This window comes from Lactuca sativa, chromosome 8 (assembly GCF_002870075.4).
Source record: "Lactuca sativa cultivar Salinas chromosome 8, Lsat_Salinas_v11, whole genome shotgun sequence".
Taxonomy (NCBI): domain Eukaryota; kingdom Viridiplantae; phylum Streptophyta; class Magnoliopsida; order Asterales; family Asteraceae; genus Lactuca; species Lactuca sativa.
Genome location: NC_056630.2, coordinates 144077355 through 144103403, shown reverse-complemented (window position 1 = coordinate 144103403; position 26049 = coordinate 144077355). Strand labels below are relative to the sequence as shown.

The 26049-nt window shown below is 39.8% G+C and overlaps 1 protein-coding gene across 1 annotated transcript; it reads left to right on the top strand.

Annotated features, from left to right (window-relative positions):
* Positions 1-9405: 9405 nt before the first annotated feature.
* LOC111882801 (protein SPIRRIG) lies at positions 9406-24588 on the top strand. Its single transcript, XM_023879176.3, has 18 exons — positions 9406-9949; positions 10680-10749; positions 10846-10931; positions 11072-11207; positions 11305-11361; positions 11461-11625; positions 11702-11893; positions 12032-12097; positions 12604-12718; positions 12800-13881; positions 14455-15154; positions 15278-16438; positions 16592-18221; positions 18407-21601; positions 21711-22004; positions 22290-22596; positions 22667-22813; positions 22901-24588. Exons 1-18 carry the CDS (start codon positions 9807-9809, stop codon positions 24089-24091), a joined length of 10737 nt encoding a protein of 3578 aa, XP_023734944.1. The 5' UTR covers positions 9406-9806; the 3' UTR covers positions 24092-24588.
* Positions 24589-26049: the final 1461 nt, after the last annotated feature.

Below are 26049 nucleotides of genomic sequence, written 5' to 3'. Positions count from 1 at the left end.
TATCACCAGTTCGAGTGTGAAGGGAAGGATGTCCTGAAGATTACCTTCCGAACTCGATGCGGACACTTCGAGTCCGTAGTGATACCCCTTGGATAGGACCAATACGCCCATAATATTCATGAGCTGAATGAGTAGGGTACGCCATTCTTACTTGGATCAGTTCGTCATTCTCCTTGTAATGACTTACTTATCTACCCTCGTAGTAAGAAGGAACCCATGGAGACATTACCCTCGGAGGAACTTTCGCGAAGTTCTCTAAGCACGAGTTTTGAAATTGAAGAGTCAGATTCCTAAGACACACTATTAGTGATGTGAGAATTTTTGAGTACTCTTTCAATTTGTCAAAACCGTTGAGAATTTGTCGACACCAGAGACGCCGACAGAAATTCGCCAAATTCTAGGTCTTGCAGACCTACTATCATAGTTCATTCAGAACTCCTCGCAAATTACAGAAATTGTAACACCCAAAGTTTTGAAGACCAAGAAAGGGAAGAAAACCCTAAGTTTAGGGGTCGACTCGGAGAGTCCAAGGAGGGACTCGGCGAGTCGGAGCGGGATCCGGGTCGAGGAGTAAGTGACCAACTCGGCGAGTCGGCCAAGTGGACTCGGCGAGTCTGGTCTGTGCGAGGAAAACCCTAAATCCGGGGCTTGGACCCTATTTAAACGTCTCAATCTTCTTCTTAGGGCTCCTTTACTGTCTCTCACACCCAAAACGCCGCACCCTAAGCCTCCATTGTGCTCATTCAAGCTTTTAGCCATTTTTGAGTGATTTAGAAGAAGAAGTGGGAATCTTTGAAGCATCAAGGAGTGGCCTTGGATCCGAAGTTTGGGGAACATTTCAGAGCATTTGAAGGTATTAATTCGTTTCTCTCCTTTAGATCTTCTTTGGTTATGAGTTTTGGGGCTTTTAGGCCATGTCTAAGATCAAGTTCGAGCTTGGGGTCCAGATCTGAGGTTGCTACCTCAGATCCATGCTTGTTTTGGTTTAGAATCCCGTAAAGTATCAGCCATTGGGTGCATTTTGGAGCCTCTTGGTCTTAAACCCTAGTTCATGGTGCATTTTTCTTAGATCTCCATCCTTGCACGTAAAGTTTGCAACTTTACGTGGGGAATAGGCTTGGGAAGGGTTGATCTACAGTTTGGAGTCCATGCATGACTCGAAAGTCCTCTGCATGTAAGTAGATCTTAATGGACTCGGCGAGTCCTTCGAGTGGACTCGGCGAGTAGCTTGAAGATAAGGAGGAACTCGACGAGTGGGATGAACAGCTCGTCGAGTCAGATGAAGATGGGCATGAACTCGGCGAGTTGGATGAACAACTCGGCGAGTTGGATGAAGATTGTCGTGTGCTCGACGAGTCTGTTCTTAGACTCGGCGAGTCAGGTCGCGTAGTCCCCAAACCCTTCAAGTTAAGACTCGAGTCAGCGAGTCGAGCAAGGACTCAGTGAGTTGGATAGGACAGGATTCGGGAATCAGTAGACTCGACGAGTCAATGGCTGACTCGGCGAGTCGAGTCGTGATTGGAAGGACTTTGAGCATAGGGACTCGGCGAGTCAGTAAGTGGACTCGGCGAGTAGGGTTGACCTGGAAGGTTGACTTTGACCAGGACTTTGACTTTGGCAAGAGTTGACTTGGTTGACCTTTGGAGGTCAGTTAGACTAAGTGTTATGTTGATATTGGTAGCTCGGGGAGCTAGTGGAGCAACAGTTCGGAGTCAGTGGTCAGGTAGCGGTCAAAGGGATTAGCAGTAGCAGTTCAGCAGTATCAGGTGAGTTTCCCTTTGTATGAATGGGTCTATGGCCACAATGCCGGCCCATGTAGTTATGAGTAGAAGACCCGGGGGTTAGCCCTAGGAACAGTATGCTAGTATGACATTCGGACGAGGTCCAATGATAGAGGGTGGGTGCCCAAGGAATGGTTATGTGGTAGTTTATACTTGTTGTCTGCGTGATACTTGTATGTGCCTGGTAGGGAGGTGAGTGCGGGCGAGGTCCCGTATCTCACCAATAGCAGAGTGTGGATGGTGTTCCACATCTTAGTAGCAGCAGAGCAGGGGCGAGGCCCAAGTCAGGAAAGGGGTGAGTGTGGGCTGGGCCCGTATCTCACTACTAGTCGGAGCATGGACGGGGTCCGTGACTCAGCAGTAGCAGGTCAGGGGCGGGGCCCAAGGATAGGCGAGGCCTTAGGACAAGATCCTCAGTATGTGTTTAGCTTATGTGATTTGTGTAGGTGTTATTATATGTTAGTGGGCGAGGCCCTGTGACAGGCAAGGCCTAAGTGAAACAGATCTGTATCCGAGCGGGGCTCGAAGCCAGGCGGGGCCTGGAGCGGCGGGGCCGTTGTATCGGGCGAGGCCCGAGGTAGGGGGGGGGGGCGAGGCCCAGGATAGCGGGCGTGGCCCAGTATGTGCAGTATGTGGTTTTGCATGGTATGTGGTAAGGTGGGGAACTCACTAAACTTCATGCTTACGGTTTTCAGTTTTGTTTTCAGGTACTTCCGGTAGCGGAGGGAGGAGCTCGGGGTGATCGCATGGCACACACCATAGATTTGTCAGCTTGGGAATGTTTACTCTGATAATAAACATGTGTTTTGAAAACTTATACTCAGATTATGTTTTGGAATGATGTCTTTGCTTAAAGTAGTGTTTTATTAAAAAGAAACTTTTGGTCTTGAATTTTGGGATGTTCCAGAAACCCTTACGACTTTGACCCAGCAATGGGTGGCCCTTGACTGGGAAGATAAGTAAGAGAAAGAACCTTTGGAATTCCAAGTGAGAGACCAAATTCTTTAGGAAGTCTCACTCTGTGTGACATCCCCAGAATCTCGGACATAAAAGACCGGTTACATTTATGCTTTTTAAACATTTTCAGAGTAAATCCTTTTAATTTTAAAAGAGATGCGGAATTTGTTCCCAAAAACAAAACATGATGAAATAGATTTTTTATCAAAACATTTCATGAAGAAATATAATTTCATTTCATAATCAAAACCCGGGATGTCATGTTCCGATACAGACCATAAAGCATAAACGATAACATTACAAGTCATTCAACAAATATATACATATACAAACTTGTAAACAAAACAACTTGATGATTATCCATCTTATGCCCTCGCGCCACTTCCTGTAATACAAAGAAACCGAGTGGGTCAGGCTTGGAAGCCTGGTGAGCATATAGGGTTTTCAACCCACAATAAATAATTAAATTAATATTCATCAACCAACAATAACCCAATTACCCATTCCCGTTATTCTCACTTTATGTCCCTAAAATAACTAACACAAGGGACCTAGTCTAAGAATATTTCATCGGGGCGACAACACATGCTTTCGGGGGTTTCTCGGCAATATATGTCAAATAAGGCAACCATGGGGGGGGGGGGGGGTGGAGTACAACGAATGAACATCCAAGTTCATTAACACCTACAGGTGGCGAGCCTGCTAGTGTTCCACAAGACTGTCTAGAAAAGTCTGAGGTCGTCATCTAAACTCCGCTAGACGACTAAATCAAAACAACATCGAGGTCTCTCATTTGTTTATTACACACCAACTATCTACCCATGTTCTACCCAACATATTAGTAGATAAAAATATACATTTTTATACATAGTTTAAAACATGTATAACATGCTTTAATCAATACATATTCCACATAACAGATGAGGCACACACACATAACACGTATTTCATAGAGAATAAATCATATATATGAGATAGAAGAGAGTGAATATACATTCACACATATAAGAACAAAATATATACACATATCACGTATTTTGTATAAAATGCTTCATAAATATGTGTTGGAAGAAAGTAACTACACACTCACTTGATCAGAAGATGATCAGACAACACTACGACTTGCAGAAGTATTGTTTCTCCGTAGATCTGGAAGATCTTCACAAAAATCGAACTCCTCGCGGGCAGAGCTTCGGCTCGGGAATCGCATTTCTTGGGATCTCGGGAGCGTAAAACTTCCTTCTTAAATTGGATATGAGATTCGGTGTGCCGGGATGGCTTCGGGGGTTTACATGCAGAGCTTCGGCACGAAAAATATAAGAAATGAGCAAGAATGCACGGAACCCTTGCATCCCATTTATAGGAGGCTGAGGCCTCACAGTACGCTGGGCGTACGAGGTTACGTGGGGTGTACTGCCTCGGTCGTCATGGCTTACGTATCCGAAATCACTCGAGTGCGAGACGCATCATGCTTCGCTGTACGCGGGGCGTACCGCCTTACGCTGGGCGTAATCCGGATAAGTCCGGTGACTCCTCTTCGGATAATATCAGATATAATAAATAAATTTAAATATTAATTATTTAATAAACTTTGAAAATTCATATATTTGTCATACGAACTCCGTTTTCGACGTTCTTTATATCCACACGTAGGTGAGACTATGCTCTACAACTTTCGTTTAGACTCCGTCGGCTAATTTTGACGTTATTTTTATTATTTATTTTTAGTAGGCCCGGACAGGAAAACTTCGTTATAAATTCATAACTTCTTCGTCCGACATCCGTTCTCGCCTAACTTTTCATCGTTTCGCTACTAACAACGAGATCTTCGATCCTCATTTAGATTGTTTCGGCTATAAACCACTCGATCTCAAATCGAGTATTCGGGCTGCATACTGCTAAGTCGAAACTTCGAAAAATCATAACTTCCTCATACGAAGTCAGATTTGGGCGTTCTTTTTATGCACGCTCTCGGTTTAACGAACTCTACGATTTTCGTTTAGATTACTAAGGCTAAATATTGCTCTAACGTAAATTTCACTTTTTATGTCATTCAGCGTTGCCGGTTCTGTCGCGAAACCTCGACAGGTCATAACTTCTTCGTTATAACTCGAATTTTGGCATTCTTTATATATTCGGAAACCTCGTTCCAACTACTATAATATTATAAATAGATATCAGCTTTATCTAATATTTTATTTTGACGCTTATTTTTATTTTTAATTACATTAAGACACACAATTAAGCACAAAACACAAAATACACTTCTATTATCTCAAAACGGGTTACAAAGGTTAACCTAGACTATTATATCAACGAAAATGCCTAGCCTAGAAACGCGGGCGTTACACTCTCTGGGAATGGCTTAATACGCTTCGTAAAGCGTGGAAAGCTGAATCCAAGATAGTTAGGACCTCCGAGATTCTTACCAGAAACGGTCCTGTATCTCACAAACTAGACCTACTCCGCGAACTCAGTAACGTACATTTTACCCTTCGCGTCTCGATCTTGAAACCATACCTTTCCGTTAGGACTCTCGTAAGTCCACTTGACGAGATCCACGCCTTCGTATTAGAACCGTAGTGACCCTAAACTGAGAGGTCAAGCGGACGAAGCGCCGTCGCCCGTTAGTGAAGGTTCGTTGGGATACCAACTGAGGACCCGAATTCACTTATGAGCGTGAGAACCAATTGACAAGGAAGTTTCCACCTCATGACTCGATCATTCATGTCTACTTCCTTACCTAAATTATAATTTCGGGACGAAATTCCCTTTAAAAAGGGGATGATGTGACAACCCGAAATTTCCATTATGTGCAAACCATATAAAGTCAATAGAAGTTAGAACAGTTGCAGTAAATTTCCAGACTTTTGGTATAAGTTTGAGTATTTCAGGATTTACACCTAAGGAGATATCAGGAGAGTGGATGCACTAGGGTATTGTGCAACTCTGTTGTTCCAAAGCTCGTTGATATTAGAATTCAATGCCTGAATAAAAATATTTTCTGCCAAAAATCCCAGGAGTATATATAGGATTCTGAGCCATATTTTTTCATTAGTTCTATTTCCAACCGGAGAAAAGCCGAATTCTCTCTCAAGGATCTTCGGACTTTCGTCCCGGAAAGTGAGTACTTCTATCTAGTGGTATTATAAAGCTTCTTATGTGCTTAATACACTAGAAATCATAGGAAAACAACAAGATTAAAGAGTTTACGGCCCAAGAACATCTTGGACCGTAAACCCTTATTTAAGGGGCAAAAAGTGCCCTAGTCCCTTCCTTGTGCAATGCAACTAGTTTAGACTTGTACCTTAATGTGTTTAGGACTAGAAAACACCCATAGAACACCAAGAGTAAGGTATTCACGGCCCAAGAAGTTCCAGGCCATGAACTCCAAACAAAAGGGCCAAAGTGTGCTTTAAACTCCCCTAAAGCCTTGGACACTAGCCTAGATTAGTTCTTAGTTAAATTAGGGACTTGAAAACACCAAAAACACCCTTCCAAGGGAGATTACGGCCGTAATCTCCAAGGGGTTTGGTCGAAGGGCCGTGAACTCCTCAAAGGAGTTATAAGTTGCCCTAAACTCTTCTAAAGACCATGCTATTAAGTAGAAATGCTTCTTAGGGTCTTATAGAGCCTCAAACATCAACTGGTCATGTAAGTATGATCTTACGGCCGTAAACTCATGAGTTTACGACCGTAAACTCCTTTTTTGATGACTTTAGGGCCGTGAACTCCCTTATGGAGTTTTCCTTGAACCCTTCACACACTAAGTTGTCCCTACAACACTTAGATGCAATCCTAGAGGCTAATAACACTTGTTAAAGGTGTTTAACATGTCCTAGGGTGTCTTGAATTGTTTTTTAGTTGTTCAAAGACTAATTTGATACATATATGTGATATTATATGTTAACTAGGATCATAGAGTGTGTTCAAGACTTCACTTGACACCTAGCAATCCTACTTCTTCAGTTCATTCGTACCACTCACTGCAGGTGAGTTGATACCCCTTAATCAATGTTTTAATGTTTTTAAATGCTTTATGGGGGGGGGGGGTACAAGTAGAATCATGATAGTTATTATATCAATCATATGTGATTAATAAGCAACATTCAAATGATTTACTACTCATTAGCTGTTTTACCAAACAGTCTTCTTCAAATGATTTTCATAAACGTTTTATAGGTTTTAAAACTCCTTATTAAGTTGTTCTTTATACACAGTATGTTTCATTTCAAACCCATTTACAATTGTGTTTCAAACAAATGTTTCTTTATACTTAGACTGTTTTATCAAACAATTACTTTCAACCCGTTTTATAGATTGACATCAAGTCGATCTTTTCTTAGATAGTAATCATGTTCAAAGGTTTTACAAAACTTATTTTATGCTTTTATATTATCAATTGCATGTCTATGTATGTATAATTATATAAGCAATGTTTAAAAGGCTTAGGAAGGCCTGCCCGCCCTATTTTCTTTTCGTCGTTGAGATGTGGTCTGGTGAGATATCGGGTACCCGTCCGAAGGTCGTTTAAATATTAGTTATATATCATGTGTACATATATAGTCATAAAGGTTCTTCCAGTTCATTCAGTACCCTTGGGTAGCAAGGGTATACTTCCATGTTCATACGTACCAGTTACATCACTAGTAAGTTACCATAGGGGTAGCACAGGAGGATACTATTACTATTACTAGAACAATGAAACATACAATGAGTCAGTTCATTCATGAGTCAGTACGAGTAATACATACAGTACATTACAGCTAGTACGCACAGTACATTACTATACATGCTAGATAGAGATAACATACGTTACAGTTGGCACACGTAGAACATTTCAGTACATTACTATACCTGCTAGATAGAGAGAACATACATTACAGCTAGCACACATAGAACATTTCAGTACATACAGGCTAGACAGAGAAAGAGTACACCTTTCAGTTAGCACATTCATTACATGTACATTTATGCAGTTATGTAAACCATTAAGCGGGGCATGGCACTCCCTGCCATGACCGTTTTTGTATCCCGAATCTCCTTAATTGGGGAGCGTATGAGTTTGCGTATAGATCTATACTGGATTGACTATCCTACACCTTGCTGCTCGCTACAGTGGGACTTGCAAGTCTACGGGTGCCAAATGTCATTTCTTACGGCGTCTTACATCGTCGTTTTACTAGAGTCGGTAGCAGGATACAAGTCGATCACATGTTACATTGAATACCTTTTTGTTTTATGGTAGTTAGTACAACGGTAGTCACTTATTACAAATACTACAATACTTTCAAGATTACAATAGACTTAAGGTAGTTAGTACGGTAGTAGTTATTTGATACTACACCATAGTACTGTTTCATTTTTCCCATTACATTCACTTCGTGAACATTCACACGATGCACGGTAATGTAGAAACTATATTTTTGGTTAATGATAGTCGAGTTTGGGAAAATACACACTCTTAAATGAGACACACACGAATACTAGATGCCTTGGTAGAAGGCTGCTCTCAGTAGGAAGCACAGGGCTTTCTAGGATGTTCAAAACATTTTCATACTTACATTTCATATACATACAAATACTTACATACAGATTAAGACACTAAAATACGTATGATCTCACTAGCTTTAAAGTTGATACGCTCTTTCAAAATAACTTGTATCCTCAGGTCAACCATAGACAGGTACCGATGCAAGGTTCAGAGAAGATGGTGCTCGTTCAAGACTCATCTTTCATTTTGATTTATACTTTAGTGTCTATTATAATTTGACAGAACACGCTTGTATTAAAATTATATTATTAATGCAATGGATGATGTTGTTGCTTGTTTACTACTTTTCATTGTTGTGATACTATACATGACGTCCTCCGCCTCAGAACGTTTCCGTCGTTCATGGTTTTGGGGTGTGACGGAACTGCTAGACTACGAAATTCCAAACATAGCTAAACTCCCCAATCTTAAAACCTACAATGGAACCACAAATCCGGATAGCCACATCGATACATACAACTGGACGATGACGTCACTCAAGTTGGACGAACGATTATGGTTTACATACTTTTCGACAACTCTGGACGGCAACGTCGGATCATGGTTCAAAACACTCCGACCAGGAAGCATATAAAACTTTGGGCAACTGAAATACCTATTCCTCACAAACTTCATGCAACTACGGAAGTATAAAGGCGACTTACACTCCATTATCAGTTGCAAACAAAAAGAATGAGGAACGGTAAGAGAATATTTCACGAGGTTCACGAACGTTACGCTGGATGTCCCAGGGCACGACGAAGGCTTAATAGCAGGAGCCTTCACGTGAGGACTCCTCTGGGCCCTCTATCCCAAAAGCTTATGGGCAAGAAACCGCAGACACGAGCCGAATTGAAAGAAAAGGTAGAATGATATTTGAGACAAGAGGAAGGGGAAACAACGAAACAGGCATACCAAATCCGAAAACAGATAACAACCAATAGCGACATCCAAATCCGAAACCAAAGGCCCATGCGGAGCATGGACTTCAAATCTAGTTATTATTAAAATATTGGTTTATATGGGTTAGATTAATCAAATTCCCATAAAAACGAGCCAATTTTGTCATTATGGAGAAGTTTAGTGGCAAAAAAGATATTATTCATTTCAAAATCTTAAGCGGCGGAAAAGAAAGAGAAAGAAAAACCGAGCGAGAAACGAGGCGTGGAGTTGCCGTCCAAAAACATTCGGAGTTTAGAGTTAGGGCACCAAAAGTAAAAGGAAAATCTTAAAACACGAGTAAATTAAGGCAATGTGATTCACTGATTTTGGGGAAAAATTAGCAGACAGATCAGCAAAAAAAGAATTGAATATTATCATCTTAGATCTTGATTTCTTTATTTTTTTCCCTAATTGATTCCGATCGATCAGCTCACTTCGATATTTTTTCTATCCCGATTTTGAAACTAGTTGACGGAGGGTTTATGAGCTCGGAGATCCTCCGGATATTAAATATAATCGGTGCTGGTGTGCCGTTAAATTGATTGGTTGTTTTGTTTAATTTATTTTCCGGCCGATGAGTGTTAATTAAAACGATGAAATGGGTATCATTGTTTAAAGACATCAAAGATAAGGTAGGATTATCAGCGCCTACATCAGCTGCATCTTCTTCATCCCCTTATCCTGACCAGAATAGTAACAATGCCACTTCTTCAAGCTACGATGACCCCTTGTCAAGGTCAGTTCTTTTTTCTTTCTGTTTCCCGTTTTTTCTTTTCAATTACGGGACACATTAGTATGGAAATGATGTCTGTTGATCATTTAAAGAGATGCATCTTATTTTTACTTGTCAAGAACTCGGAGCAGTAGGTATCCTGGAATTGAGTTGTTTTTCCTGTAGTAATCTATATGAAGTTAACAAACTAAAGTGCTTGGCTGATGTTTTGGAACTGGAAAATCCTGGACAATAAAGGAAGGGAACTAGATGGTTTAAGAATTATAACCTCAACAAAATGTAGATGGAATACTCACATCTTTGTTTTCTATCATTCCACATGACCCACATAATGAAAATGGTAAATGCTCAAAACGACAAAACCAAGTTGCTTGCATTTTTTTTTTTTCATCTATAAAGGGTTGCAGTTTATGTGAGATGGATGTGGTTTCAAGGGTTATGAGATATATGTAGTTGTTTCATTGTGTGTGACTGTGTGCTTGTGGGGTCTTGACATTAATGTCAAAACAAATATATTGAACACATATGCAAGTTCAATGATAATTTCACATGCTTGGTCATGTTCAAGAATTTTGGCGAATGATGGAGTATTCTTGCCTATTAAGGCGAAATCATTTATTTAAATGTTAATTTCTAGATATTTGTTTATCAATGTAAATTGTAAACCACTCAGTCACTCAGGATAACATTTGCTTCACCTTGTATCTCATTTATTTTTACCTGGTTAATGCAGAGAAAGATATGAACTGGAATTGGACTTCAAAAGATCTTGGGAAGAGTTTAGAACATCGACTTCAGAGACGGTTGGTGCATGTTTCAATTATAAGTCATTTCATGATCATTATTTAATTATAGAATAACTGCTGAATGTGGTTGATGGTTTCCATTTGTTCATGCAGGAGAAGGAAAAAGCCTTGAATGTCACTATTGATGTCTTCTGTAGATTAGTAGAGCAGCATTCCAACATAGCACAGTTAAATACCTTGTATGAAATCAACTACCCTTGTTCTTTTATATTGCCTTGATATTCTTTAATTAAGAATCATTAAATTGCTCTACAACCATGTAGAATTGGTGATTAAATACGATAAAGGAAATAACTGTAATTCTCTTGTTGATCCACAGGTTAGTAGAGACACACATATTTTCTTTTGTGGTGGGTAGAGCATTTGTCTCAGATATCGAAAGGTTAAAAGTTAGCAATAAGACAAGATCCTTAGAGATTGAAAGTGTGATAAGTTTTTTCTCTGAGGATACTCAGGTTTTCTTTCTCTTTCTGTCTTTCTCATCTGCTTATTCAATGTGGAGTTTTGAACTTGGTTTTTATGTGTACATACATTTATGCTTGACTTTTACAGGATGGAATTTTGTATGGTTCAAATCTGTTACATGCAGTTGGATTTCTTGTTTCCGGGGTATGTCCTAAGCTTTCCTTTTTAGAAATAAATAATTTTGTGCTTTTAGTTAATTTTTATCTCTATCTCAATAATGAATCTTTATTACATTGTTTGCAGCCTATTGATAAACAGTCTCTCCTTGATTCTGGGATCATGTGTTGTCTTGTTCATATTCTTGATGCTCTTTTGGGTTCTGATGGAGGGAATGTGAGGCAACATGTTGTCACCGCTGAGGAGGATTCGGAGGTAACAGAGAATGTAGCTCCAGATAAGCGGTTTGAGGTATGCCATTTGTTATTATTTTATATTTAAATGAAAAAATTGATAAGTTTGCTAATGGTTAGTTTTGTTGTTGAAGGTAGAGGGCAGTATTCTGCATATCATGAAGGCATTGGCAAGCCATTCTGCAGCTGCTCAAGGTTTGATTGAAGATGATTCTCTAAAGCAGCTCTTTGAGGTGGTTGCCAATGGGTGTTTGGTTCTGTTTTCAAGATACAAGGAAGGTCTTGTCCCCTTGCACACCATTCAGCTCCATAGGCATGCAATGCAGGTGATCTTTAAAACATTTGTATAGATTCCAATTCCAACCCACCACCTAATTATTGTCAATGTCACCATCATCTTCATGACTACAAATTCTGTCTTAATTTTAACCTCATATAGTTGTTGTTCTTTCCCTCTTATCCAGGTACTGGGTCTTCTTCTGGCCAATGACAATGGAAGCACTGCTGCCTACATAAGGAAGCACCAGCTGGTAATTTAAGATTCTTGAGTAACCATGTCGTTTTTTTTTGATTATTTGAACTTAAGACTTCTGTGGATGCCATGTGTCAAGATTTGAGTAGTTGGTTAGCCACTATATTATTCCTGCTTGAACAGCAGTTACTCTATATGCTCTTAGGTGTTGTTTCTTTTTGACTTAATGAGCTTTATTGGTTTAGCACTTAATCTGGACAACTATATATGGCTGTTTCTTTTTACTCAATCTGGCTTAATGTATTAAGACACCAACCTTTTAAGCTTTACCTATTCATCTTCTCATGTTATTATTGATGAATATTTTTATAGAACTGATGAATTATGAATTTTTTTTTTGTTGGAATGTCAGGGTAAAATGATCCTTTAGTCTCTCTCATTCAAATGGTTTATTCAGTCTAGAAAAGAAACATACCTTATGTATACAACACTTATTCAGACAAACATTATTACCCGTGTGTCTGATAGTTCTGATATGTGTAATAATTTATATGTCATGTGCAGATAAAAGTACTGTTAATGGGCGTGAAGGGCTTTAGTCCTGAATCTGGAGACCCTGCTTATACAATGGGTATTGTGGACTTGTTGCTTGAGTGTGTGGAGTTGTCATATAGACATGGTAAGTTACATGGTTTATTTTCTTTTGTAATTGTACACTGATGATTATATAGCCCTGACTGGTCATAGTTTTGATTTGTAGAGGCTGGTGGTATCAGGCTCAGGGAAGACATTCACAATGCTCATGGATACCAATTTCTCATTCAGTTTGCATTAGTTCTTTCAGGAGATCAGGGTTCTCAAATTAGTCACTCTGAACAAAATCCCGATTCAGAAGGGTCAAAATCAACAAATGACATGGACACCTATGACACCTCATCGGAGTCTCTCACACCCACACTTTCCAGGTTGCTTGATGTTGTTGTTAATCTAGCTCAAACAGGCGCAACCGAGTCAACCGGGACCCCTGGGTCAAAGGGTACAAAAAACCGTCTAAATCCTGATGACACTTACAAAGTTAAAGACCTAGATGCTGTCCAAATGCTTCAGGACATATTTCTAAAAGCAAATAGCAGGGAGCTTCAGGCTGAGGTGTTAAATAGAATGTTCAAAATCTTCTCAAGTCATCTTGAAAACTACATGTTATGTCAACAGTTGCGAACTGTTCCCCTTTTGATCCTAAACATGGGTGGCTTCCCTTCTTCTTTTCAAGAAATTATCCTCAAGATTCTTGAATATGCAGTGACTGTTGTAAATTGCATACCAGAGCAAGAGCTGCTTTCACTTTGCTGCTTGTTGCAACAACCAGTAACATCCGAATTAAAGCGCACCATCTTATCATTCTTTGTGAAACTTGTATCATTTGATCAACAGTACAAAAAGTTCTTACGGGAAGTTGGTGTGCTGGATGTTTTATTAGATGATCTTAAACAGCACACGTTTCTTGTGGGCCCAGAGCAAAATGACAATGATAGCCCTCATGAGATGGAAAGGAAGTCCAACCCAAACGGTTTCATGAAACATTTAGACAGTAAAGATGTGATTCTATCGTCTCCTAGGTTATTGGATTCTGGCTCTGGAAGTTTTCCTCTTTTTGAAGCTGAATGCATAATTCCAGCTGCTTGGGATTGTGTGCTTTCTTTATTGAGGAAAGCTGAACATAATCAAGTCATCTTTCGTTCTGGTGATGGTGTTGCTACTGCTCTTCCTTTTTTGGCATCTGATGTCCACCGAGCTGGCGTCCTAAGGGTATTATCATGCTTAATCATTGAGGACTCTGCACAGGTTGGCAATGCTTCTTTCTGTTAAGCTTTTCTAAGGGACTGTTTCTTTTTGAGATAATCTGGCACTTAAACTGGACACCTCTACATGACTGTTCGCTTTGACTTAATCTAGGAAGAATGACTTAATGGGTTAAGCCAAAAAAAAGCGGCTTAATAGATTAAGACACTATCCTTATACCTTTTTGTCTTTTTCCCATGAACTCCACTCATGTTAAAACTGTGATTTGTTTTTTGGTATGTAAGGGTAAAATGGTCATTTAGTCTCATTCAGACGGTTTATTCAGTCTAGAAAAGAAAAATACTTTATTTCTACATCACTTTATCCTTACGACATCATAACCCATTCAACCACTTTACCCATACATGACTTAATGGAAAAAAAAAGAATCAGTCCCTAACTTTCTACTAGCTTTTAACCCCTCATGTGTAGGTGTAACACCTTATTTGTATACTCAAGTTATATATAGGACGCATCATATATTTTTTTTTTGAATATTAAGGCATTGGTTTGCATGCTTTTTATTTCTATGATTGGAACTTAATAAGTGATCAAATCTGTAATCTTCAATCATAGGCTCATCCAGATGAATTGGGTGCACTGGTTGAAGCTTCAAAGAGTGGAATGGTAATCAGCACTTCAGGATCTCAATACAAGCTAACAGATGATGCAAAATGTGATATTTTTGGAGCTGTATGGCGAGTTTTAGGAGCCAACAGCTCTGCACAAAGAGTATTTGGTGAAGCCTCTGGGTTTTCCCTTATCCTAACAACACTTCATAGTTTCCATGGAGATAAAGGCCACGTCAGCCAGTCCTCATCAACAGTCTGCATGAAAGTTTTCACATATATGTTACGTGTCATAACTTGTGGAACATCCAACAATGCTGTTAATAGAACAAAACTACATGCGATTATATCTTCACATACTTTCTGTGATGTTCTATCCGAATCTGGATTGATCTGTATGGAGTATGAAAAGCAAGTGATGCAGCTGTTCTTTGAACTTGCTCTTGAGATTCTCCTTCCACCCTCCTTCAAACCAGAAGCTAGTGAAGCATCTGATGATCTTGACAACGTCTCTAGTACTTTCCGAATAATCACACCATCAGCATCAGTTCATCATGATAAGCACCACATATATAATGCTGCTGCAGTGAAGGTTCTCATCCGTTTATTGTTGCTTTTTAGCCCAAAACTTCAAGTGGAGTTTTTAAAACTTCTAGAAGAACTTGCTCGTGCTGGCTCTTTTAACCAGGAAAGCCTTACCTCTGCAGGTATTTTTGGACATAATTTGTGGATTGTTGTTCTCATTCTATTTTTTTTTTTAAAATAGTTGATGATGACTTAACTTGTAATAATCCGATCTCTGATAAACTACCTTTCTATTTTTTTGTTAGGTTGTGTGGAGCTTCTCCTTGAGACAATATATCCTTTTCTTTCTGGTTCATCCTCTCTACTTCCCCATGCTTTAAGAATCATTGAAGTACTTGGGGCTTATAGGTTGACATCAGCAGAGCTGCGAGTGATTATAAGATATATTTTGCAAGTGAAACAGATGAAATTGGGTCAGACTCTTGTTGATATGATGGAGAGGTTTACAGATTCAGAAAACATTCCTCTTGCAGCATTTATAGAGATGGATATGAGCAAATCAGGGCATGCTTGTATTCAAGTACCATTAGGTGAGAGGTCATGGCCCCCTGCTGCTGGTTACTCATTCGTTTGTTGGTTTCAGTATCAAAACTTGTTGAAATCAGATGCCACAACAACAGGTCAACAAGTGATGCGGATATTCTCTGTTGGTGGGACAGATGTTAGTAGTAACAATACATTCTATGCAGAGATTTATCTTCAAGATGATGGAACATTAACCCTAGCAACCAGCCATTCGTCTTCATTATCTTTTTCAGGGTTAGATATAGATGAGTACAGATGGCATCATCTTGCTGTGGTACACAGCAAACCAAATGCACTAGCTGGACTATTTCAAGCTAGTGTTTCACATGTGTATCTTAATGGAAAACTTAGACACACAGGTAGACTAGGCTACTCTCCAACATCTTCTGGAAAGTCTCTCCAAGTAACAATCGGGACACCGGTTGCTTGTGCAAGGGTCAGTGACCTGTCATGGAAAATCCGGTCTTGCTATCTGTTTGAAGAAGTATTGACACCTGGTTCTATTTTCTTTATGTATATTCTCGGCAGAGGGTATAGGGGTCTTTTCCAAGACACAAATTTGTTACAGTTTCTCCCAAACCAGGCTTGTGGTGGTGGAAGTATGTCCATTTTAGATTCCCTTGAAACTGATTTGGCATTGGCTTCTTCTTCTTCTAACACACAGAAGCCCGAGAGTGCTAATAAGCAAGACACCTCTAAAACCGATCGCAGTGGCATTGTTTGGGATCTTGAAATATTAAGAAATTTCTCGCTACAGCTTTCTGGAAAAAAATTAATATTTTCATTCGATGGAACATGTACAGAAGCTTTCAAAGTATCCGGAACCTTGTCAATGCTCAATTTAGTTGATCCATTGTCAGCTGCTGCTTCTCCAATCGGAGGTTCGTTTGTTATAAATTGATGACTTATACATATAAATAAGAAGAGCTTATGTCATGAACATGATTTAACATCCAATTATGACATAAATCCTAATTTAACCCAACTTCATCATCTTCATAGTCGATATTTTTACTAGTGTTTTCTTCCTCCAGGTATACCGCGATATGGACGCCTTCATGGAGATATTTATGTATGCAAACATTCTACAATAGGCGAAATGATGCGTCCCATTGGTGGAATAGCCCTTATTTTAGCCCTTGTTCAAGTAGCTGAAACAAGAGACATGCTGCATATGGCGCTAACACTTTTTTCTTGTGCACTTCAACAAAATCCTCAGAATGTCAGAGACATGCAATCATATAGAGGATACCACTTGCTAGCACTTTTACTACATCCAAAAATGTCACTATTCGACATGCATTCACTCGACATCTTTTTCCAGATAGCTGCTTGTGAGGCTTCGTTTCATGGACCAAAAAAGTTGGAAAAAACTAATAATATGTCACCTGTTGAGCCTGTCAAAAATGCCAGCTTTGAGGACCTGTCTAAGTTTCATGATGATGCTTCTTCTGGTGGTTCACATGGAGATATGGATGATTTTTTAGGGAATAAAGATGCTTTCAGTCATATCTCAGAACTCGATATAAATGTTGACTTACCAACAGAAACATCAAACTGTGTTGTTCTTTCAAATCCAGATATGGTTGAACATCTGTTACTAGATTGGACTTTGTGGGTAGCAGCAACAGTTCCAATACAAATTTCCCTTCTGGGATTTCTTGAAAATCTAGTTTCAATGCATTGGTATCGAAACCATAATCTTACAGTTTTGCGTAGGATAAACCTCGTTCAGCATCTGTTAGTGACACTTCACAGGGGTGATGTTGAAGTTCCTGTGTTAGAAAAGTTAGTCACTCTTGTAGGAGTGATTTTGAAAGATGGGTTTTTGGTTTCTGAACTGGAACATGTTGTTAGGTTTGTGATCATGACCTTTGATCCACCGGAACTGACATCAAGAAATGAGATATTAAGAGAGTCAATGGGGAAACACATTATTGTTAGAAACATGCTGCTTGAGATGCTAATTGATCTAGTAGTGACCATTACATCAGAAGAGCTTCTTGAACAATGGCATAAGATTGTCTCCTCCAAGTTGATAACTTACTTTTTTGATGAAGCAGTTCATCCTACAACTATGAGGTGGGTGATGACTCTTCTTGGTGTGTGTCTCACTTCTTCTCCTACTTTTTCTGTCAAGTTTCGGACAGGTGGCGGGTACCAAGGTCTGGTGAGGGTGCTTCCTAGCTTCTATGATTCCCCTGATATATATTACATACTGTTTTGTCTCATATTTGGGAAACCCGTTTATCCAAGATTACCTGAAGTTCGTTTGCTGGACTTTCATGCCCTTATGCCAAGTGATGGAAGTCATACAGAGTTGAAATTTCTAGAACTTTTAGATTCTGTGATTGCTATGGCAAAATCCACATTTGATAGGCTGTCCATTCGAACAATGATTGCCTATGAAACCGGTGCTGCTGGGCTTGTTGCAGAGCTTGTGGATGCATGTACAGAGATGACAGGAGAGCTTCAGGGTGAAGCTTTGATGCACAAAACTTATGCTGCCAGGCTTATGGGTGGAGATGCTTCTGCTCCTGCTGCTGCAACTTCTGTCCTTAGGTTCATGGTTGATCTTGCCAAAATCTGTCCTCCTTTTTCTGCTGTGTGCAGGAGAGCTGAGTTTCTTGAGAAGTGTGTGGATCTTTATTTCTCTTGTGTCAGGTTCTACATCTTCCCCTTGGCTTGTATGTGTATCATGTCATGGATGATTATATGGAATGACAACCTACTTTATTTATATTTTACCCATAATAGCAACATACTTGCATCTATATACATAATTAGAATGTACTTCTAACCTAAACATTGTAAATTGTCCTTAATAATCTTGTGTTTGTAAATTGTAGGTCAGCTCATGCTGTGAAGATGGCAAAAAAGCTGAAAGTGAAGTCAGAAGACAAAAATCTAAATGAGTGTGATGAAAGTCCTAGTTCTCACAATAGCTTGCCACTTGATCAGGAACACTATTCTAAAACCTCCATAAGTCTTGGAAGCTTCCCTCCAGGAACAAGTTCTGAAGATGCTCCTGTTGCTGCCACAACCAATTCAGATGGATATCAACCAAATAACATAACCTCCCCCCCACTGGAATCACACAAGCCGGATGAAGTAGTTGATCAAATGTCCACTGCAGAATCTGACACTAGAGATTTCAGTTTCCATGATCAGAAAATCACTCTGGAATCAGACAAGCCGGTTGAAGAAGTTGATCAGGTGGCCATTGCAGAATCCGACACTCAAGATTTCAGTTTCCACGATCGGAAAATCACTCCGGAATCAGACAAACCGGTTGAAGTGTCCATTGCAGAATCTGACACTAAAATTTTCAGCTTAGATGATCAGAAAACCACCCCGGAATCAGACAAGCCAGTTGAAGTAGTTGACCAAGTGTCCACTACAGAATCCGACACTAAAGATTTCAGTTTCCATGGTCGCAAAACTACTCGCCAAGGAAGTTCACTGAGTTGTGTATCGTTAAACATATTTGATTCTCCATATTTATCTGAAAAAACCACCGGGGTCCACAAAGCACAATCTTCATCACAACTTTTTGCAATGAGTTCATGGCAAAGTCCCAACGAATCAAAACCCAAGTTAGCTCCATCTCCTTCCATGGCATCTTCTGTATCCATGACTCTATCTCTAAACGAATACGATACATCTTCAGACCCCAAACGAACAACCCAACTACAAAATCCCACAGACACATACTTCCCAATCAACCCACTTCTGTTACTTGATGCAGATGATTCCGGTTATGGAGGTGGGCCCTGTTCAGCAGGAGCAACTGCCATTCTGGATTTCATGGCAGAAGTTCTTTCCGATGTTGTAACTGACCAATTAAAAGCAACACCAGCAATCGAAACCATTTTGGAAAACGGTCCTTTGTACATTGATGCTGAATCTTTATTAGTTTTTCAAGGTTTGTGTCTTAGCAGACTGATGAACTTTCTAGAAAGACGAATCTTACGTGACGATGAAGAAGACGATAAGAAACTTGACAAGGTGCGATGGTCATCGAATTTAGATGCATTATGTGTTATGATTGTTGACCGTGTTTACATGGGCGCGTTTCCGGAACCTTCCGGTGTACTTAAAACCCTTGAGTTTTTATTGTCGATGCTGCAGTTAGCAAATAAAGACGGTAGAATTGAACAAGCGGGCCCACCCGGGAAAGGAATCTTATCAATAGGGAGATCAAAACAACTGGATGCTTATATACTTTCGATGTTTAAAAACATGAATCGAACGATTATGTACTGTTTTCACCCACAGTTCTTGATCTCAGTTGGAGAAGATGAACTTTTATCACGCCTGGGTTTGCAAATCGAACAGAAACAAAGATTGGTTTTCCATGGATCTGAAGATGGAGTGATTGATATCAGCACAGTGTTGCAAGTACTTGTGGCTCATAAACGATTAATCTTCTGCCCTAGTAACCCTGACAATGATCTAAATTGCTGTCTGTGTATAAACTTAACATCTCTTTTACATGATCATAGACAAAACGCACAAAACTCAGCTGTTGAGATTCTCAAATATCTTCTGCTTTACCGAAAAACCGCTTTGGAAGACCTTCTGGCCTCGAAACCGAGCCAAGGCCCGGTTTTGGATGCTTTTCATGGTGGTTTTGACAGACTTGTGACAGGGACAACATCGTCTTTTTTTGATTGGTTTAACACATCTGAGCTTCTTGTTAGCAAGACGTTAGAACAAGGTGCTGTGATCATGTGGGTCCAGTATATCTCGGGGTCTGTAAAGTTCCCGGGAGTTAGAATAAAAAACATGGATGCTCGTCGGAAAAAAGAGATTGCTAAAAAGTCAAAGGAGTCGAGAAAGTTTGACCAAAGACATTGGGAACAAATAAACGAAAGAAGAATCGCATTGGAATCGGTTTGTGATCAAATGTGTACAGAATTGAGAGTTGTGAGACAAGATAAATACGGATGGGTGCTCCATGCTGAAAGTGAATGGCAAACACATTTACAACAGCTTGTACATGAACGTGGTATTTTCCCAGTTCTCAAATCGGTTTCAATCGAAGAGCCCAACTGGCAGCTTTGTCCAATCGAAGGCCCGTATCGAATGCGGAAAAAGATCGAACGGTGTAAATTAAAATTCGACATGATTGAAACGATTTTAAACGGGGAGTTTGAAGGTGGAAGAGAGTTTTTATTGACTAGGGAGAAAGACGAAATTGACCTCGGTGGGTCTGATTTTTTACCTCATGAGTTGTTTGATGAGGAGTTGTATGATGATTCGGTTTTTAAAGAATCTGATAATGTGAAAGACGTGGGGGGGTCCACTAGAATCGGGTGGAATGATGGAAGAGACAGAGATGATAGTGTTTATGAAGCAAGCGTACATTCAGCTGCAGAATTCAGTATCAAATCAAATACACTTGCTCCACCTTCATTGAGAAGGGACGCTTCTATAGTTTCTGAAAACATTCGAATCACAACAGAGGAGAAAGTTGAGAAAGAAGTAAGTGACAACGGGGAGTATTTGATTAGACCTTATCTTGAACATAACGAGAAAATAAAATCAAAATATAATTGCGAAAGAGTCGTGAGTCTTGATAAACATGATGGGGTGTTTCTAATAGGAGAACGTTCCCTTTACATTATCGAGAATTTCTACATCGATGATTCCGGATGCATATGTGAAAAAGAAAGTGAAGATGATATCTCGGTTATCGATCGCGCTTTGGGGGTTAAAAAAGACGCGTCTTCAAGCATGACAAATTCGATGACGTCATGGGACACGAATGGGAAAGTGTCCGCTGGGGGAAGGGCGTGGGCCCACAATAGTGGAGCATGGGGGAGGGACAAGGCGATTAATAGTAGAAATGTACCTCATTTATGGCGGATGTGGAAGGTTAATACTGTCCATGAGATATCAAAACGTGATTACCAGTTACGTCCTGTTGCTGTTGAAATATTCAGCATGGATGGATGTAATGATCTTCTTGTTTTCCATAAAAAAGAGAGGGAGGAAGTTTTTAAAAATCTGAATGCAATCAATATTCCAAAAAACACCATGTATGTATGTTTGTGTTTTTTTTTCATCCACATAAAAGTAAATTCTTTTTATTCGTTCTTTTTTTTGTTGTTGACCTGTGGAAATTTGTTTTGTTTAAAATATATGTAGGCTGGACCCGACAATTTCAGGGGCTGTGAAACAGGAAAGCACGTTTAAGATTATGGAGAAATCATTCTCAAAGATGTGGCAAAATGGGGAAATTAGTAATTTCCAGTACTTGATGCATGTTAATACACTTGCGGGCCGGGGGTATAGTGATCTTACTCAGTATCCGGTTTTCCCTTGGATTTTGTCGGATTATGAGAATGAGAATTTGGACTTCACCAATCCGGAAACATTCCGGAAGCTTGACAAGCCTATGGGATGCCAAACAATGGAGGGGGAACTGGAATTCAAGAAAAGGTTGGCCTTCTTTATTTTTTAGTAAAGTGTGGGTAAATGCAAGAAATAGCAATGCACTTTCATACTTTGAAAATCTACCCCATTTATAGGATATAGCAATGTCATGTAATTTCATTAGGTCTTTCGAAGTATAATGTCTAAATAAGAAAAAAAAAGGTGAAAGTATAATGGCTTAATAAGGAAAAATAATAATTCATAAATACAGTAAAAGCTGGTGTAATAGAAATAAATGAAAGTAGGTTGCTATTTGTAATGGGGTTGGTGGGTTGGTTTTGTTGGTGTCAGGTTTGAGAGCTGGGATGATCCAGAGATTCCCAAGTTTCATTACGGGTCTCACTATTCTAGTGCCGGAATCGTGCTGTTCTATCTGATAAGGCTGCCACCATTTAGTTCAGAAAATCAAAAGCTTCAGGGGGGGCAGTTTGACCATGCTGACCGACTTTTCCATAACATACATGATACTTGGTCAAGTGCTGCTGGAAAATCCAACACCTCAGATGTTAAGGAATTGATCCCAGAATTCTTTTATCTGCCAGAATTCTTGGAAAACCGTTTTCATCTTGACCTCGGGGAGAAACAATCTGGAGAAAAGGTCTGTTCTCATTACTATTATTATTTTGAGTTTTGATAAATGCAAATGTAATAATTTTCAACAACCCCAGATTGGAGATGTTGGATTGCCTCCTTGGGCCAAAGGTAGTGCTAGAGAGTTCATCAAGAAGCATAGAGAAGCTCTGGAATCTGATTATGTTTCAGAGAATTTGCATCACTGGATCGATCTTATATTTGGTTACAAACAACGAGGGAAGGTGCGTTTGTGTGTGTGTATTTTATAATAATAATAATGATAATTTCAATGATAAGGGGATTTAATTTCACTTGGGTTTTTTGAACAGGCGGCTGAGGAAGCAGTTAATGTTTTTTACCATTACACATACGAGGGGAGCGTAGACATTGACGCAGTAGCCGATCCCTCGATGAAAGCCGCAATTCTGGCTCAGATTAACCACTTCGGTCAAACACCGAAGCAGATTTTCCACAGGCCTCACGTGAAAAGAAAAACCGATCGAAAACACCCCCTTAATCCCCTCAAATTCTCCCCACGTCTCAACCCACACGAGATCCGTAAGATGACGTCACCAATCGCCCAAATCGTGACCCTAAACGATAAGATTCTAACAGTGGGCCCAAACAACTTTATCAAGCCCAGAACCTACACCAAATACGTCGCCTGGGGTTTCCCGGATCGGAGCTTAAGATTCATGAGCTACGATCAAGACCGCCTCCTATCCACCCATGAAAACCTTCACGGCGGCCATCAGATCCAGTGCGCGAGTGCCAGCCACGACGGTCAACTCTTAGTCACCGGCGCCTACGACGGGATGGTGTGCGTCTGGCGGATTGGAAGCTACGGTGGGCCCCGCGCACCACGAAGTTTAAATCTACAGCAGTCGCTTTGCGCCCACACCGCTAAGATCACCCGGATCTACGTCTCCCAACCCTACATGATGATTGTCAGCGGTTCCGACGACTGCACTGTCATCATGTGGGATTTGAGTTCGTTAGTTTTTCTCCGGCAGCTTCCGGAATTCCCTTTCCCGATCTCTGCTCTGTACATGAACGATTTGACCGGAGAAATCGTGACTGCTGCCGGTGTTTTGCTGGCGGTTTGGAGTGTGAACGGAGACTGTCTAGCGGTGGTGAACACGTCTCAGCTTCCGTCTGATTTGATTTTGTCGGTGGCGACTTGTACGTTTTCCGATTGGGTGGAAACGAACTGGTACATATCGGGTCATCAAAGTGGGGGGATTAAGGTATGGCAAATGGTTCATAACTGTTCGGAGACTGCCCGAACTGCCCACAAGCATCCTTCTGCTCAAGTGCATTGTGGGTTAGGGCTTAGAGGGGGTAAAGTGCCTGAATATACGTTGGTGCTGCACAAGGTGCTTAAGGGGCATAACCACCCAGTTACTGCGCTTCATCTTTCAAGTGACTTGAAGTTGTTGTTGAGTGGTGATTCAGATGGGCATTTGTTTTCTTGGACTTTGCCCGATGAGACCTTAAGGAATTCTATTAAATGGGGGTGATGTGATGTGGATTGATTCGGATATTATTAACTATTTAACCAACGAGATGTGACTTGAGTTGTGTTTTTGGTGGAGAGCCTGAAATGGTTTGGGGCTGGGCTATGGTGTCCATCCTCGATAAGATAGCACGAAAAGGGTTGGCGGAGATGGACAAGAAAGGGTCGGGGTTGGTTCAGGTGGGAGAGATCTGGCGGGAAGTGGCTCGGGGTTGGCTTGGGGGGCATATCGGTAATTTTGAAGTTTGGTGAATGAATGATTTGTTGTACATAGAAGGGGTGGATGCTGTTGAAGCCGATGTGAGTGGTGTGTATCACGAAATATGTGCATGCATTGATTCGGATGACTATGAGTGGTGCACATGTTGTTGAGTGTAATATGCACCGGTTTTGACTAGGGATGTACAGTTGCCATTGTTTTTCGATTTTGTAAGTTATGTTAGTTCTTAGAGTTGTATGATTATGAGTTATCAATACAAAATCAATTTGTTTTAGTTCGTACATGTGTTTTAGGCTTTTAGCCAAGCAAACCAACCTAATATTTTTTTTATTTGTTTTCTATTTTAGAGTTGATGACTTCATCAAAAAGTTTGATTTTGGTTTATATTTTATCTTTTAATGGGTGACAAGTGTAACATTAAAAACATATTAGCCTTGTCACAGGTTACGTCACTAATCCATTAAACTCCAGATCGAAAAAATCTATGAAGATCTACAAGGATCTAGAAACAAAAAAAAGATACCTTTCGGAGAAGCCATGTGAAAAAAGTCAAGAAACCGATGTTCCCAACATCAATGAGTCTCGGAACATAACTTTCAGTCCTAATTTAATACGATTACAAGAACAGATTGAATACCTGACCCATTTAGGAAAAAGATCTGTGCTCCTTTACATCTTTGAGAATAATGCTCTGCAGTCCACATCAATACTAATCTAACAAGAAATACACTTGAGCCAAAATATACTTACAAAACTAATCATCAGAAACTTACCATATTAACCCTACAAAATAGACATTAACAAAATACAACCCAAGACTAATAAAATGTTAAGTTTGACTTAAATATGATGTTATGACTTTTAACACAGACAACAAAAGAAAATTTTTGCTAAACAAGAGGAGTTTCACAAAAGAGATAAGTCAATTCATTGTTTTATTCTTTTTATGAGTAGCATGAACATTAAAGAGAGACAACAAGATATTAACACCCCTAAGGAAGTCTAGGATAGAAAGAATTTACCTAAGCAAAAGAAAGAGTTGACCGATAATCTCTGGCATTACTGGATCAAAGTCCCTAGCTATCTTCCAAACAGATCTCCTTTTTGCAATGCCTTTTCAATAGCACAAGTAAATGTATGGGGCACACAACTGTTGCCGTCTACATTTGGAGAAATGGATTGGAAAAAGACTATTCGAGAGCATTTCAACAGACGTATACAACGAAATGTATTTTTAACCACTTAGCCTTGGCAAATTTGCTTTCTTTCCCTCATTCGACGGGTTCAAAGGACCAAATAAATCACGATGAAAAAGTTGGAATAAATGTATGATCATTGATAAATGAGATTTTACGTCGTTTCTAAGGAAATTCATGTCGGTCCTTTTTATGATATATTAGTATATAATTATATATATACATAGTAAGAGAAAATGAAGATCATGGAGAACAATTAACAGTCTCATAAATTTTGTTGAAATGCCAATTATATGTATACAAAAAGAAAATGTGAGTTTGCCAAACGAGAGATTCGGTGTTTAAGTTGCATCATTTCACAAAAAAAGAGCGAAGTAGTGTTGAGCGTTTGGACTAGTACCAAGACTGGAGATCTATTATCCAAATTCAGTTTGTTTGTTTGTTTGTTTTTTTTTTTTTTTTTTTTTTTTTTTGCAGTTTCAATCCAACCGGTTTTGAGTGCAAATTGGTTTGGACCAAAATTTTAGAATGCTTGATAATTAGTTT